Genomic DNA, 16,084 nt, shown 5'->3' with positions numbered 1-16,084 from the left:
GTAGACTCAAGGTGGTGGTTAGAGGAATGATGTTTAAACACCCATTTTGAACCGACGATATTCATATGAGGTTCTCGAGGTACCAAGGTTCATGTTTGATTTTTATGCAGTGCATCAAGTTCCTCAATCGTGGCTTGTTTCCAGCCAGCATGTTGAAGAGCCATTTTGACAGTACGTGGGCTCTTTAGGAATATCACCACATTCAAGGAGGAGAGCATAATGTGGATTGAGTTTGTAGATACCATGTTCAGCTCTAGTGACCATAGGATGAGATGCCAGTGGTACCTATTCAAGAGATAAAGAAGAATCATAATTTAAGGTGGAAGAAATAGGTGAGGAACTACCGGTGTTAGGAAGGATGTCAGCTGCAGGAGAAAGAGGTGAGATATCCATGAGATTATTGGGATGTGGCAAATGATTTGTAACAGTTGGTGATTAAGGTGTAGGAGAATGGTCATAATCACAGGCCAAAGGAGATTCAGAGAAAGCATCTTCGACTATGAGATCATAAATAGTCGAAGAGTTAGACAAAATATTGCTTAGTTATAGGAGAGGTGAAGATGCATCTAGTGGAAGAACAGTGGTATGTTCCGTTGTTAAAGATGGGAACTGTTTCAAAAAATTAGTGAAGCTAATGGGAGAAGGAGATGGAGACATTTTTGTTCTGTAAGGAAAAAGATTTTCATCGAACACCACATGTCGTGAAACAAAAATCCTGTTGGTTTTTGGATCAAGACAACGATACCCTTTATGTGGGTTACTATAACCTACAAAAATACAAGGTATAGTTTTAGCATCAAATTTATTTCTCTTTATATTCTAGGTATAAGGGTAGCATCTAATTCCAAAAACATGAAAAATAGAGTACGCAGGGTGAGAACCATATAAGCGAAAATAAGGTGTATCAAATGCTAGTGAAGAATAAGGCAACCGATTAATTAAAAATGCTGTTGTAGTAAAAGCCTCAACCTATAGAGACTTAGGCACACCACTATGAAAAATCATAGTCCTGCCAAGTTCTCGAATGGTTCGATCTCGGCATTCAACAATTCCTGTCTATTCAGGAGTATAAGGACATGAAAGATGACAAAATTAGCATTTATTTTGTCGGGTATGGGATTGCCTACGGCTGCTAGGCTGTTACATATACTTTTGAATTTTTTCAAATGTTCTACTAGGATTGACTTGGTTCCTTTTTCAAATATGTGAGTTGTTGTCGGAGAGTAAATTCTTGTTCTTGTGAGTCATAGTCATATGCTTCTTTCAAAGCATTCCAAACCGATTGAGATGAATTCAGGCCAATAACCAGATCTAAAGTTTCTTCTGTGAGTGTCCCAATGATTCATCCACGTAGGAGATGATCTTCTTTCTTCCATTTGAGAAAATCTTTTAAGATTTGTTGTTTTTTTTCATTATTTGTTGATTTTTTTCTGTCGGAACATTGATGTACATGGCGGGTTTAATTTTCTCGCCTGTGAGAAGCCCGATCATATCTTTACTTTCAGCTAAAGCAAGTAATTGTTCTTGATAGAGAGGGTAGTTTTCTGGTGTGAGTCTGAGAGTAACAAAGTTGGCAACATTGTGAGAAATTGTGGAAGCCATTGGTGAGAAAAAAAATTATAACTCTCTTGTCTCACAATAGCTATGATACCATAAAGAAAATAAAAAAGAGAATATTTGTGGAAAGCCTTTTTTTGCTTCTCAACGTGAGAGGAGAGTTCTTATTAATCTATTATGTAAATTTTTTTTACAATAAATAATAGAAAATCTACATAGAAAGAAATTTTCAAGTAAAAGATAAAAGGTAGTCAATTTATATAGATATGAGAATGCTGCCACACAGCTATTTTTAAAGGAGTAGATTGCTCAACTGATTTTCCATTTTTCCAATGATGTAGTAATTGAACGGATTGCCTATTATGTAGTGATTAGATCCCAACAAGATCCCTTGAATTACTTACTGGTTATGGTTCTTCTAATTTATTAGAAGGATAACCACAACTTGGTCTACTGCCTTATTACTCTAATTCTCATCCTTATCACTCCATGCTGTAGACTCAAGATGGTGGTTGGAGGAATGATATTTAATACCTTCCCTCAAACTATACCGAGACCGAAGATAAAGTTTGTTACGAAAGTGATTTAAGAAAACTTTACACAATGCCTTTGTAAAGATATCTGCAATTTGTAGAGAAGAAATTGATATTTTCAGTTCTTAATACTTTCAGTTTGATTTTTCCGTTCGGTTCGGATCTCTCAATTCCATGCTCAACCTCAATAGAACCTGGACTGCGTGAGAGAAAGAGAGGGAAAAACAAATTTGGAAAAACATAATTAAAAAGTATATAGTGCTTTTAAATAGTTTGATTATAATGATAAATATTTTCGAGGCTAAAATTGGACTTACTTTTAATATATCACTAGTATTAAGAGACTATTTAGCTATAATACCAACAAAATAAAGGTAATTATGATTTGCTCTAGAATTTTCGTATTCAATTAATTACGATTTTATTTTTAAATATTATATCATATTCTCTTTATAGTTTATGACAATATATTAATTTATTTTTTTGTGTGAATTTTTTATATTAATTTTATTGTTAAGTTAAATTGAAAAGATAGACATACATTTCAATTATTTAAACAAAAAATTAAAGAAGTAATTATTATTTTTATATTAGTTAGTTAGTTACTATTTTTTTTGATATTATACTACATTCTTCTATAGTTTATAATATGCCTAATTACTAATAAATTTTGAATTTTATATCTTTTAACAATTTTATCTAATTATTTAAAATTTAAAAATAAATATTAAAATTTTTAATTTATTCTTAAAAATATTTTTCTCAGAGAATTTTTTTGTAACTTTATAGTAAAAAAGAATGATATCGCAAATTGAATATGCCTACTGAAAAAAAAATAAAAATTAGTACAAAATTTATCATAAATTTAATAATGCAGCCATTAAAGGTCTTATAATTCTCAGATATTTCCTTTTAATAAGCAAAATCAATTTACAACGTCATTTTCAAATTATAAAAGTTATTATTAAAAAATATTATTAAAAATAAAATAAATTATGGATATTTATTTTTAAATTTTAAAATAATTAGATAAAATTATTAAATTGTGTAAAGCTAGACCTTTATAATGATATATTAGTTCTCCCTTATATTATTTTTTTACTTAATTTCAGCTTATTTTGCATGAAACATCTTTCTTCCGTTATATTCCAATTATTCTTTTATATCTATAATATTTATGTTTTAAACTATTTATATTTTAAACTCTTCAAATTTAGTAATTATGTAGAATTTCTTTTCAATAAAATTATTATTATATCATATTATATTATTTGATGGATTTATTTAAATTTATGGAAAAAATGAGACAACGTAAACTAGTAATTACTATATTAACATGTTCAAGATATCCATCTTTAAGTATTTATTAAAATTATTAATGATTACTAAAACATTTAAAGAAGCTATTAGTAATTACCTATCAATAGAATTATAAATTTCAATATATACTAATTTTAGTAATTATTTTAAAATCTCACATTTTTAACAAATTAACATAATTATTACTTTGTTTCAAAAAAGACCATAACTATTACTTATTAATATTGTTTTAATTATTTTATAAACTTAAACCTTCGGGTGTCCTATTTTGGCCGAGTTTACCGTACTTCCGGCTCTTATGTCATGCGACCGTAATATTTTGTAAATTAATTAACCTATAAAATTAACTGAATAAAAATGTTAATAATGGTTGGTAATTTGAAGAAGTAACATCTTAAATTGAAATTAAAAAAATAATGTTTTAATCAAAAATAACAAAACGGTAAATTAATATATTTATTACAAACTACATGAGAAATGTAGTATAAGAATACAAAATCAAAAACTAATTATTATAATATGGTGAACTTCATAAAAAAATATTACTGTTTATCTTTTATTTAATTAACAGTAAGATTTAAATTTAACATAAAAGAGAGTTAATATATTATTATAACTATATTAGTCAAGCATTGAAAAATAAGGTCCTAACAAACATATAGTATGACAAATCTTTTATTTGATCAAAAGTGTATAAATAAGAGATAAGAACTTTTTTTAATTTAATGAAAGTCGTGAATATGCTGTTGTATTAAAACTTTTAGAATAATATTTTACCGATAACAGTACCCCAATTTGGAGGGGAAAAAGAAGAAGAAAAGAAAGGTTAACCTTCTAGAATTGTCAAAGGAAAACATGTTTAAACCCATGGAAATGATTGTGTGAAAGTTTTTAGAGTTTGAAAAGTGATCCTCTCATTTTGACATTTTATTAATTCAATGATGATGGCCTGGCCTGTTCTAGATGTTGGTTTATTTTCTTTTAACATTAAAAATTATGAAGTAGCTTTCATCAAGCAAGTCAACCACCAGAATTTAAATCCTAGAAGGGATATTTTCTTAATTTTTTAGATTCACGTCTAGATTGAATTTCTTGGTATATAATTCTGACATTAATATTGCGGTAATAAATTTGGACTCCGATTAAATTAATTATGATTTTATAATAAAATATTTATATAATTACACGTAAAGAGAATTATTATTACCAGTCTTTTCTTAAAAAAAAAAAAAAAAGTTAAATTATGGTGGCTGCATAATATAAATATTACATGTATAGGCATTAGCTAGCAAGTACTATAATTGACAACTCTTTGGCATTGCCAAGTGCCAAAGCATAGAAAGAAAATACTTTCTGTTAATAAAACTTCTCGTCATCCTGTGATACAACAAAAAGCATATAAATGGAAACTAATGCTTTGAGTCTTGGAAGCTCTCTTCTTGTTCCTTGTGTTCAGGAGCTGGCAAAGTTGAGCCTTGAATCTATTCCACCAAGATACGTACGCCAAGACCAAGATCAACCCATCAATGTTCAGAATCAGAATGTTGAGGTTCCAGTGATTGATATGGAAAGGCTACTTTCTCAAGAATCAATGCATTCTGAACTGGCCAAACTTCATTGTGCTTGCAGAGACTGGGGCTTCTTCCAGGTATACACACCACACCAATCTTTATTGCTTTCATAATCTTTAAATACTTTTTTGAATCCTATATCCTGTATTGTTTCAGTTTGAGTTCTCAAACAGAAAATATTTCACTTTTTAATTTCAGGTTTCCATTGAATTTTAACTGATTAGTACAAGGACCAAGACATATTCTATATTTGCCAAAGAGTCATATTGATGCAAGTCAATGAGATCTTTTATATATAATAAATTATTTTCATTACGAAAGGAAAATTTAACGACGAAACTTAGTACTCAAAATCTTACCACTAAAATATTTATAGTGAATTTAAAATTTACCACAGGATTATCGCTAAAAATACATTATAGTAAATTTTATAATGAATTTAAAGTTCATCATAAAATATAATTCTTCTAATTTATAGTTATAGATGAAATAATAAAAATATTTTTTAGTTTAAATAAAATTTAAAATTTAAGCTTTAAATATGTAACTGTATTAAAACTTTTAAAATAATATTTTATCACCTGTAAAAATATTACTTAGCACACTCTAGATTATTCTAAATTACTAAAAAAAAAAATAAAAAAAATAAAAACTATAATTTCTTATTTATGAAAATTATTGATCTCCTTTTTATGTTTAGTCGCCGAAATCTAAAATTCTGCCGCTTAATATTACCTCACAAAAACTTTTATGACAAATTGAAAATTCACCATAATATATAGAACTCTCAATGGAAAATATTTATTTTTAGTCAGCTACTAGTATTTTCACCATTAAAGGAGAGCTTCATTCCCTAAAGAATTTATGAATAATGCTATAAAAGGAGGAGTTGTTAAGATAAGATTCATTAAGAGTTTTCATCAAATATATATAATTAACAAAGAAGATATTAAACATCTCATTATTATTTATTTTAATTTTTGTTCATCTGATGTGGCATATAATATTCTTACTAAACTGATCCAACATTAATTACAAAACAAGCTAAAAAAATTATTACATGACAAAGACAAATACTAAACTCCAATGCTCATACCTACTTTACATGATCCTTTCAAGCTAAAGAAAAAAGGCCTAAATTGACAGTAATTGAAAACTATAGTAAACCTAATCTAGAAAATGTAATTCTTTAAGTAACACTTCCGAACTATTAAATTGGTAGTGCTGTCTAATCAGATAAGATAGTGATACGTATTTATAATTTTTTTAACTATTACATAAAATATTATTTTAATAATGATAGAGGGTGAAAATGATAATTTCCTATTATATATGGTATTTATACATACTTTTGACATTAAGAAAAAAAATAAAAGCATGTGAATATCATAAAAAAGATTTTAAATTAATTAGAATGTCAAACTGACGCAAGTGACTTATTCAAAATTATTTCCTTTTCTTTCGCTTAACAGTAAAAGAATATTTATCAAATATTTATATGCGTCTTCATTTACATATCAAAATAATAAATGAGTGACATATATTATTAGGGTTAAATAGTTAATATATAAGTGTCTATTATTCAACGAGAAAATTAAAATAATTATAATAACTGTAATTTATCTTTATTTCGGTGCATAAACTAAATTTAGACAAATTTAAATCAGCATTTAAAAATGAATAGAATTGACCTGTTGAATAGCTTGATCCTGATCAGTTTGTTAAACCGATTGTTTGAATAGATTTGCATAATATTGTAAAAAAAGATTTTAAAAAGAAGAGTTAAAGATTTTATCAAACCAACTGAAACAGTGATCCAACTAGTTCAACCGGTTGAATTGGTGAGCGAAACTTGATGGGTGGGATGAGTGTTTTAATCTTTAAAACAGTGGCTAATATGTGTTATTTCAAAATTTATGCATGCAGTATGGATTGGATTCAGAGTTTACTCTGATGTAAGAGCCAATTAGTTCTTTATATTCTTCAATTCTGTAAATAATTATGACAGCAAAGTAATCATTAATTAGTGTTGTATTTGCAGTTGGTTAACCATCAAGTGAGTGCTTCGCTTTTGGAGAAGATGAAGATAGAGGTTCAGGAGTTCTTCAACCTCCCAATGGAAAAGAAGAAAAAATTATGGCAATATCCAGGAGAAGTAGAGGGTTTCGGACAAGCCTTTGTTGTATCTGAGGAACAAAAACTTGACTGGGGTGACCTTTTCTTCATGGTCGCCCAGCCTGTTCATGCAAGGAAACCCCATCTGTTTCCAGAACTCCCTCTTCCTTTCAGGTCACCTCCATCTCTCTCTCTCTCTCTCTCTTGTTGCTACATTTTCTTTTTTTAATCAGACGAAGTTGTGATCCGCCGTTTGTGATAAACACTCGGATAACTTCCTAACTGATATTATGGAAAATAGGTTTGCTAATTGAGCCCCTTTTTTTTAATTTCTGCAGAGAGACCTTGGACACTTATTCATGGGAAGTGAAAAATTTAGCTAAGATTATCCTAGCACAGATGGCTAAAACACTGGAGATGGAGGCAAAGGAAATGACAGAAATTTTTGAAGATGGACATCAGTCAATTAGAATAAATTATTACCCTCCATGTCCTCAACCAGAGAAAGTCATTGGTCTTACCCCACATTCTGATGCAACAGGTCTCACAATCCTCCTACAACTTAATGAAGTAGAAGGTCTTCAGATCAACAAAAATGGCAAGTGGGTTACTGTGAAGCCCATCCCTAATGCCTTTATTATCAATATTGGAGACATTCTAGAGGTACTAATAACTATTGCCTTCAATTTTTTATTTTATTTTTCCTTTGGTGTTAGAATTGTTGGACTTGATTTTATTGGCAGGTCCAAATTAGTTGTGTAATTAACAAACAAATGTATATTTGTAGGTCAATTAATTAAGTATGTTGACCCTAGAAACGATAGTTGTTAATGGTGTTATTCCACATCATTCGTGGATAGGGGTAATCAAAATTTCAAACAATCCAAAAAAAAAAAAGAAAATTGAACCAGAACTGATAATTGGGTTCAGTTTATATGTTCTCTTATACATTCAGTTTAATTTTAAGAAATTTAAATTATATTAATTTGGTTCAGTTCAGATTATTTGGTTTAATTTTTGTGATCTATCCTTCTACTTTAGTTCGGTTTATATTTGTATATAATTAGATTTGTGCCAAAAATTTGGTTTAGGTCGGCTTATGCTTGAGAAAGTTTCAGTTTATGTGATAGGAACAATTTGATTCGGTTTGATTATATGTTTATACTTATATTATGTTTGATTGAAATTTATTAAAGAAATCATTTTATTTGAGAAGAATATAAGAGAGAATAAAATAGAAATGATAAAGTTAAAAAAATATTTTAATATTATGAAATATATTGACTTACTAATATAAAATTTAATTAGAAATTCCACATATTTTCTAACAATTTAGTTTAAGTATAACTAATTACATAAAAATCTAATAATATAGAATTATAAATTAACTTTTATTTTAATCAGTATATATAAACTCTAGATTTTCAAATAAATTCCATTAAATTTATAGATTTCAATCCAATAGAATCTTAATATTTCATAAGAGTTTGTATTTTTGCTAGTCGACCTAACATTAATTGTTTTTTGGGTTGAAACCCGACAATAGAATCTCAACTGGTTGACAAGGGTTTCCCTGGTCTTTTCATTTTCCCTGTATTGGCAGATTATAAGCAATGGGAGATACCGTAGCATTGAGCACAGGGCAACAGTGAACTCGGAGAAGGAAAGACTCTCAATTGCAACTTTTTATGCTCCAAAAGTTGAGGCTGAGATAGGGCCAGCTCCCAGCTTGATCACTCAACAAACTCCGGCATTGTTTAAGAGAATAGGGGTGGAAGAGTATTTCAGGAGCCTATTTGCTCGTGAGCTCCACAGCAAATCTCATCTTCATACCCTCAGAATATGACTGCCTAGTGCCCCCAATGCTATAAGAAATTCACAATCAAATCATATTTCAAGAGAAAAGATCCATTGATGGGTCATATATCTAAAACTTTCATGTAGTATATCTTTTATTATGTCTTTGATCTTTTTTTTCTTCTTTTTAACGGGTAATTACTCAGAAACAGATAGTTAGTACGTTTGCATAACATTATCTATAATATTTGTTGGTTGAAGAACTTCTATTACAGCTCTATTTAGTATGTAAGATTATGGATATGTAATATATTTTATGATCCTGGTGTTTTTTACACCCGTACTTTTTAATTTATTATTGTATATAGTAGATATTTGGAAATTGACTATATGCATAATATTTGGCCCTTCACGTGCGCTAATATTTCGAGCGTGCTAGAAACAAATTATCTGAAAATTAATATGTTTAATAAAAAATAAATTAATTGCGTCGATCTAACTTCTACTAGGACGATTGCATGAGAGGACTTAAGGGATCTAAAGTTTTCTAGGTTCTTAACTCCTAAAAGCTTTGTTAAATTTAAATGAAATGACTGTTTTAAGATAAAAACTGTAACTAAAAGCTAAGAAAATAAGACTAATAAAATTGAAAGCTGAAGAAATTGAACTGAGAAAATAGTGTCTATGAATACTAAAATAAATCTAAGTTAAGAGAATTAACAAATTGAAAGAAAACTTGAATAAATAAAAAAGCCACGTTACTATGTAGAAAATATTGCTAATTATTGTTGATTTCTTGATATGATTTTTTTTGAAAGGATTGTTGGTCCCATAATTCTGAAGCGACCTTCTCAATTTATAAACTTCCTTAACTTGGTGATCACGTCTTTGACATGGAGCTATCTTTAAGAAAATGGTGTCATTAAACTCTTCAACTTTATCAACAGTTGAATACAAGAAGTTGTTATCAAGAAAGTGGTGCAGTGAAACTCTCCATTTTCCAGCAACGTGATAATTTTTTTTTGTACTTATTAGAATATCTTAGAATTTGCAAATATCTGTCAATTATGTAAAGAGTATATTTAGGATATTTGATTTCTATATTTATGAGATTGGTTAGCACGTCTATGTTGTATATATATTGGTTCTCTTTGGCTTGTGATAAAAGAGGGAAGATAAAAAATCTCTCAAAAGTGTATATGGTATTAGAGCCTGGTTAAGACAAAAATGCTATGACTAGCGAGGAAAAGAAACCAGCCTCCCTCTACCTGTTGACTTCGAGTGATAATCCTGGTAATATAATTACTCAGGTGCAATTAAAAGGAGAAAATTATGATGAATGGGCTCGAGCAATGCGAACGTCATTGAGGGCCAAGAAGAAATTCAGATTTATTGATGGAATGATTAAACAACCTGATGATGATTCCTTTGAATTAGAGGATTAGTGGGCTGTAAATTCAATGTTGGTTTCATGGATGCTCAACACAATCGAGCCAACACTGCGATCTACCATAAATATAAGGATTTATGGGAAGATATCAAAGAGCGATTCTCTATCGCTAATGGACCTCGTGTTCAGCAGATCAAGGAAGAACTTGCCAACTGTAAACAGAGAGGTCTGTCGATTGTGACTTATAATGAAAAATTGAAACAACTATGGGAAGAGCTTGGGAATTATGAGCAAATTCCCATGTGCCATTGTGGAAAATGCAATTGTAATATTGTAGCTGAACTTGACAAGAAACAAGAAGAAGAGAGGCTTCATCAGTTTTTGATAGGGTTGGAAGATGCATTATATGGAGTTGTTTGTTCCAATATTTTGAGCCCAGAACCATTGCCAAACTTGAATAAGGCATACTCGTTGGTGTGCCAAGAAGAATGTGTTATGAGGGAAGGAGGAACATGGAGAAGCTATGAGTTTTGTAGTGCAGACTAATACAGGAGGGCGAAAGTATAAAACAAAAGTGAAAGATAAATTTGTTGTTTGCTCACACTGCAAAGGAGAGGGACATGATTCTAAAACTTGTTTCCAGCTCATTGGATATCCGAAATGGTGGGGTGACCGACCCAAAGGGGCTGGATGTGGATGAGGGAGACAGAGTGCATGGCATGGACGTAGTAATACACCAAAGGTGAATACAACCCTTGTAACTGGGCAGCCATCATCATCAATAGCAGCAACAGAAGAAAATACAGCTTCTGGGACCTTGACAACAGAACAATGGTCATTCTTTCTCAATTTGTTGAACACGTGCAAATCGGGTACTAGTGAGAAGATGAATGGTAAGGATAATTTGAATTGGATTATTGATTATGGTGCTTCAAAACATATGATAGGTACTTTAGAATGTTTAACAAATTTGAAAGAATTATAGCATGTCCAATTAGATTACCTAATGGAGAGCAAGTGATGGCATTAAAGGAGGGATCAATTTGTTCAGGAAAATATATCAAACTAGACAATGTTCTCTATGTTCCAAATTTAAATTGTAATTTGATAATTGTCTCACAATTGCTTGATGGCTCTAATTGTAATATCCAATTTACTAATAAAATTTATGTTATACAGGACCACACCTCGAGGATGGTGATTGGAGCGGGTGAACAATGCAAGGGACTTTATTATTTGAAGTCAGCAGTATCAGTCCAAGCATGCAAGACAAGTCATGTAGATTTCTTTGAATTATGGCATAGGAGGATGGGACATCTGTCTACAAAAATTATAGAATCTCTTCCTCAGGTTGAATTTAGTAATAGTTCAGTAAAGAATAAACCATGTGACATTTGTTTGAGAGCTAAGCAAACAAGAGAAGTTTTTTTTTCTAGTGACATTACAGCAAATGAAATTTTTGAATTAATTCATTGTGATTTGTGGGGACCTTATCGTGTTAATGCCCCTTGTGGGGCCTCGTATTTCTTGACCATTGTTGATGATTTTTCTAGGGGCGTATGGATATATTTGTTAACTGAAAGAAAAAGAAGTGGAACTTGTCATGCGTAATTTCTTTGCCATGACTAAAAGACAATTTCAAAAAGATGTAAAGGTAGTTAGAAGTGATAATGGGACTGAATTTGCATGCTTGTAAAATTATTTTTTTGAAAATAGAATTTTACATAAGATCTCATGTGTAGGAACCCCTCAATAGAATAGATGTGTTGAGAGGAAACATCGTCATATTTTAAATGTGGCTAGAGCTTTAAGATTTCAGGCCAATCTGCCCATCAAGTTTTGAGGAGAATGTGTTTTGACGGCTGGATATTTGATCAATCGGACTCTTCTATGTTATTAGGAGGAAAGACTCCGTATGAGATCTTATTTGGTAGATCTTCTAGTTATAATCATATTCAAACTTTTGGGTGCCTGTGTTATGCTCGGAACTTGAATAGGGAAAAGGACAAGTTTGCTAGCAGAAGTCAATGTTGTTTATTTATAGGATATCCTTTCAAAAAAAAAAGGGTGGAAAGTTTATGATCTTGATACAGGAAAATATTTTGTATCTAAAGATGTTGTGTTCCCTGAATCTGAATTTCCATATCTGATAAGGAAGGTGTGCAACCATATCTTGCACAAGGTTCTTCTTTTGATATCACCAATCATTCTAATGGTGAATTGAATGAGGAAGAAGAAAGTGAGGTACCTGAGAATTCAACTGTGACTCAAAGTGATAATGACGACAGGGGGGGTGTCGCTGAAATCTTGGGTGAATCTGTTCCAGAACAACTTGGACATGGTCATAGAACAAAAGAAGCTTCTACTCGGCTGCGAGATTTTGTGACATATATTGCACAATAAATAAGTCCCACTGCATGTTCCTCCAATCCAATTCTATCCACAGGTACCTTCTATCCTATAGCACATTATGTAAATTGTGACAAATTTTCTCCACAACATTGTTCTTTCTTAGCAGCTATGACAGCCAAAAAGGAGCCTGCTTCTTATGTTTAGGCCATAAAAGACATTCGATGGAAACAAGCCATGACGAAAGAAATTGAGGCACTTGAGGCTAATGAGATATGGACTGTGGAAGATTTGCCATAGGGAAAGCGAGCTATAGGAAGTAAATGGGTTTACAAGATCAAATATAATTCCGATGCTTCGGTTGAACGTTATAAGGCTCGATTGATGATTCTTGGCAATATTCAAATTGAAGGAATTTACTACAATAAGACCTTCGCTCCTGTTGCAAAAATGGTTATTGTATATACTTTTCTTTCAGTGGCAGCAAAAAAGGGATGGGAACTCCATCAAATGGATGTTCATAATGCATTCTTGCATGGAGATTTAAAAGAAGAGGTGTATATGAAGATGCCACCTGGGTTCACTACTCAATAGCCTGGCAAAGTTTGTCGATTATGTAAATCACTTTATAGGTTACGACAAACCCCTCGGTGTTGGTTTTCCAAATTGACAACTGCATTGAAGCGATATGGACTTCTTTAACCTCAATCTGATTATTCATTGTTTACTTTAAATCGAGACAAGATATATTTAAGTATACTAGTGTATGTCGATGATCTTGTTATTGAGGGGAATAATGGAGTTTCCATTCATAAGTTTAAAGAATATTTATGCCACTGCTTCCACGTGAAAGATTTGGGAACATTGAAATATTTTTTGGGTGTAGAGGTGGCTTGAAATCAAGAAGGAATATTTCTTTGCCAACGCAAATATGCTTTGGATATTATCAGTGAAGTTGGATTATTGGGTGCTAAACCATATGGTTTTCCCATTGAACAAGATCATCATTTAGCCTTAGCAGAAAATGCATTGCTGACAGATTCGGAGAAGTATCGGAGATTAGTGGGAAGACTGATTTACTTGACTCTTACTCGACCTGAGTTGTCCTACAGTGTTCATATTTTAGCATAATTTATTCATCAACTAAGGGAAGCTCATTGGGAAGCAGCTCTGCGCGTGGTTCGTTATTTGAAGGGCAGTCCTGGACAAGGAATTTTTTATGAGCTGATAGTGATTTTCGGTTGTATGCTTATTGTAATTCTTATTGGGGGAGTTGCCTTTAACTCGATGATCTCTTACTGGATATTTTATTATGTTAGGCACTTCTACCATTTCCTGGAAGGCTAAAAAGCAACATACAGTGTCGAGATCCTCTGCTGAACCAGAATATCATTCCATGGCTACCACTGTGTGTGAACTGAAATGGTTAAAGGGTCTTTTGCTGTCTCTCGGTGTTGTACACTCTCATCCTATGTTGTTGTATTATGATAGTCAAGCAGCTTTACACATTGGCGCAAATCCTGTGTTTCATGAGCAAATAAAGCACATCGAAATTGATTGTCATTTTATTCGTGATGAGATTCAACATGGATATGTTCAGACTGTTTATGTACGTAGCTCTGAGCAACTCGCTGACATTTTTACTAAGGCATTGGGGACACAGTAGTTTGGGTATCTTCTACGCAAGTTGGGAGTTTGCAATCTTCACGCACCAACTTGAGGGTAGGTATTAGAATATCTTAGAATCTGTAAATATCTGTCAATTATGTAAAGAGTATATTTAGGATATTTGATTTCTATGTTTAGGAGATTGGTTAGCACGTCTATGTTGTATATATATTGGTCCTCTTTGGCTTGTGATAAAAGAGGGAAGACAAAAAATTTCTTCTCAAAAGTTTATAGTACTTTTTCCTGAAACATCTTTCCATTATCTTCAACTTTTCAAACCAATTGATTTATTATTTTTCATATTTTATACATGCTGATTCAATAAAGTCTCTGCATTAAGGTTCTCCATTGCACCACCTTAGATATTTGAAAAGATTACTGCACTACTTCAACTATCTGATTTTGTGATATAATTACTACACCACCTCAAATAGTCGAGTCAGTGCAGTAAATATTGTGGACTCAACAATATCCATGCATAATGACTCATCACTAGATCACCTTGAATATTTGAGTTAGAAATAATTCATCCACCGCCTCAATTGCATTGCGTCAATTAACTAAGTGAGTAGTAGTTATTATTTTGTACTGCCTCAACTAGCTATATCAGTGCAGTAATTATTTAGACTGCATTACCTCAACTACTTGAGTCAGTGAAATAATTATTGTACCGCTTCAAGTATATGAATCGGTAAAATAATCATTACATTACACTGCCTCAACTATTTGGGTCAATGTAGTAAATGGACTGTATCAAGTATTATGTAAATGGAGTTGGTGTTTGAAATTATGCCAACTTTAGTGGACTGGCCAAAAAACTATTTAAATATTATTTTTTTTTAGTATAAAGAGGATCGTTTTATTAATATGATTACAAGGGAAAAATTTATAATTGAGAGACTATACAGACCATTAGATTAACCGTAAAGAATACCCTAAAGTACCTAGAAACATCGACTCTTTATGGTTAAATGGGTCTTTCCATTTCGAACCGTGACTAATTAAAATAAATGAAAGTTGTTAGAAATAATACTAAAATCAATAAAATATATCATTTTTACTAGTGTAAGTCTTTTTTGAATACGAAGTAATTGTTTTTTTAGTTTTTTTTATTTTACTAAAAAACAACCAAAATCGTATTTTGAGAAAAAGTTAAAAAATCGTATTTATGATATTTTAACACAGTAAAAATTAAAAAAAAAAGTAATTATATTTTATAAAAAGTAAAATAACATGGGTGTCTTTGTTATTTTTCCTGAAATAAAAGAGTTGGGCTTAAAACTAAATTACAAAATTAGGCTGAGCTAATTAAATTGTTTGAGCATGTAATTAACAATATTAAACAGGCTGATATCTTAGTTGTTTATTTTTTTGAATAAACTATAATTATAGACTTATAAGATGTATTTCATAAAAAAATGGCAATTTTAAAATTCTTCATTTTATAAACATGATCAATAAATTTTTTTCTCATAAAGAGTACCAGACAAGTATGAAACTTGACTTATTTTTTCTTCTAAAAAAGGGTATGAAATTGACTTATTTTTCTTTAAAATAATCTTTTGGTAGTTCAATAATATTTTCATTGTCTTTGTTTGATTCCTAGTTATTTTTTCAAACACATATCCAAATTATGATTCTCAACTAATTCAACAGGAATCTGAAAGCCCGAGAAACTATTCTTAACAATGAAACGATGCATCATGTCATTTGCTTTACAAAAAGGAAGAAGAAAAATCATTCAAAACCCACAACTTAAAGATTCTTTAGAAAAGTGACATTTG

The 16,084-nt window shown here is 30.9% G+C and overlaps 1 protein-coding gene and 1 pseudogene across 2 annotated transcripts; both read left to right on the top strand.

Annotated features, from left to right (window-relative positions):
- The first annotated feature begins 4,713 nt into the window (after positions 1 to 4,713).
- Positions 4,714 to 9,282, top strand: LOC8258697 (protein SRG1). Of its 2 annotated transcripts, none has more exons than XM_048379206.1 (4): positions 4,714 to 5,058; positions 7,023 to 7,270; positions 7,435 to 7,759; positions 8,700 to 9,282. In XM_048379206.1, exons 1-4 carry the CDS (start codon positions 4,813 to 4,815, stop codon positions 8,940 to 8,942), a joined length of 1,062 nt encoding a protein of 353 aa, XP_048235163.1. In that variant the 5' UTR covers positions 4,714 to 4,812; the 3' UTR covers positions 8,943 to 9,282. The 2 variants fall into 2 exon arrangements, with proteins under 2 accessions (XP_048235163.1, XP_048235164.1); XM_048379207.1 differs by lacking the exon at positions 4,714 to 5,058 and adding an exon at positions 6,725 to 6,936.
- Positions 9,283 to 10,125: 843 nt separating this feature from the next.
- LOC112536345 lies at positions 10,126 to 14,352 on the top strand (annotated as a pseudogene).
- The last annotated feature ends 1,732 nt before the right edge of the window (positions 14,353 to 16,084 follow it).

Source organism: Ricinus communis, chromosome 9, assembly GCF_019578655.1.
Source record: "Ricinus communis isolate WT05 ecotype wild-type chromosome 9, ASM1957865v1, whole genome shotgun sequence".
Lineage (NCBI taxonomy): Eukaryota > Viridiplantae > Streptophyta > Magnoliopsida > Malpighiales > Euphorbiaceae > Ricinus > Ricinus communis.
This window is presented reverse-complemented; position numbering and strand designations above follow the sequence as displayed.

Bases quoted from the DNA above. Each gene is read 5' to 3' on its own strand.
- LOC8258697 (XM_048379206.1), top strand. From the start codon at position 4,813: ATGGAAACTAATGCTTTGAGTCTTGGAAGCTCTCTTCTTGTTCCTTGT. The intron at 7,271-7,434 runs GTCACCTCCATC...TAATTTCTGCAG, and splicing joins GAACTCCCTCTTCCTTTCAG to AGAGACCTTGGACACTTATT. The intron at 7,760-8,699 runs GTACTAATAACT...CTGTATTGGCAG, and splicing joins ATATTGGAGACATTCTAGAG to ATTATAAGCAATGGGAGATA.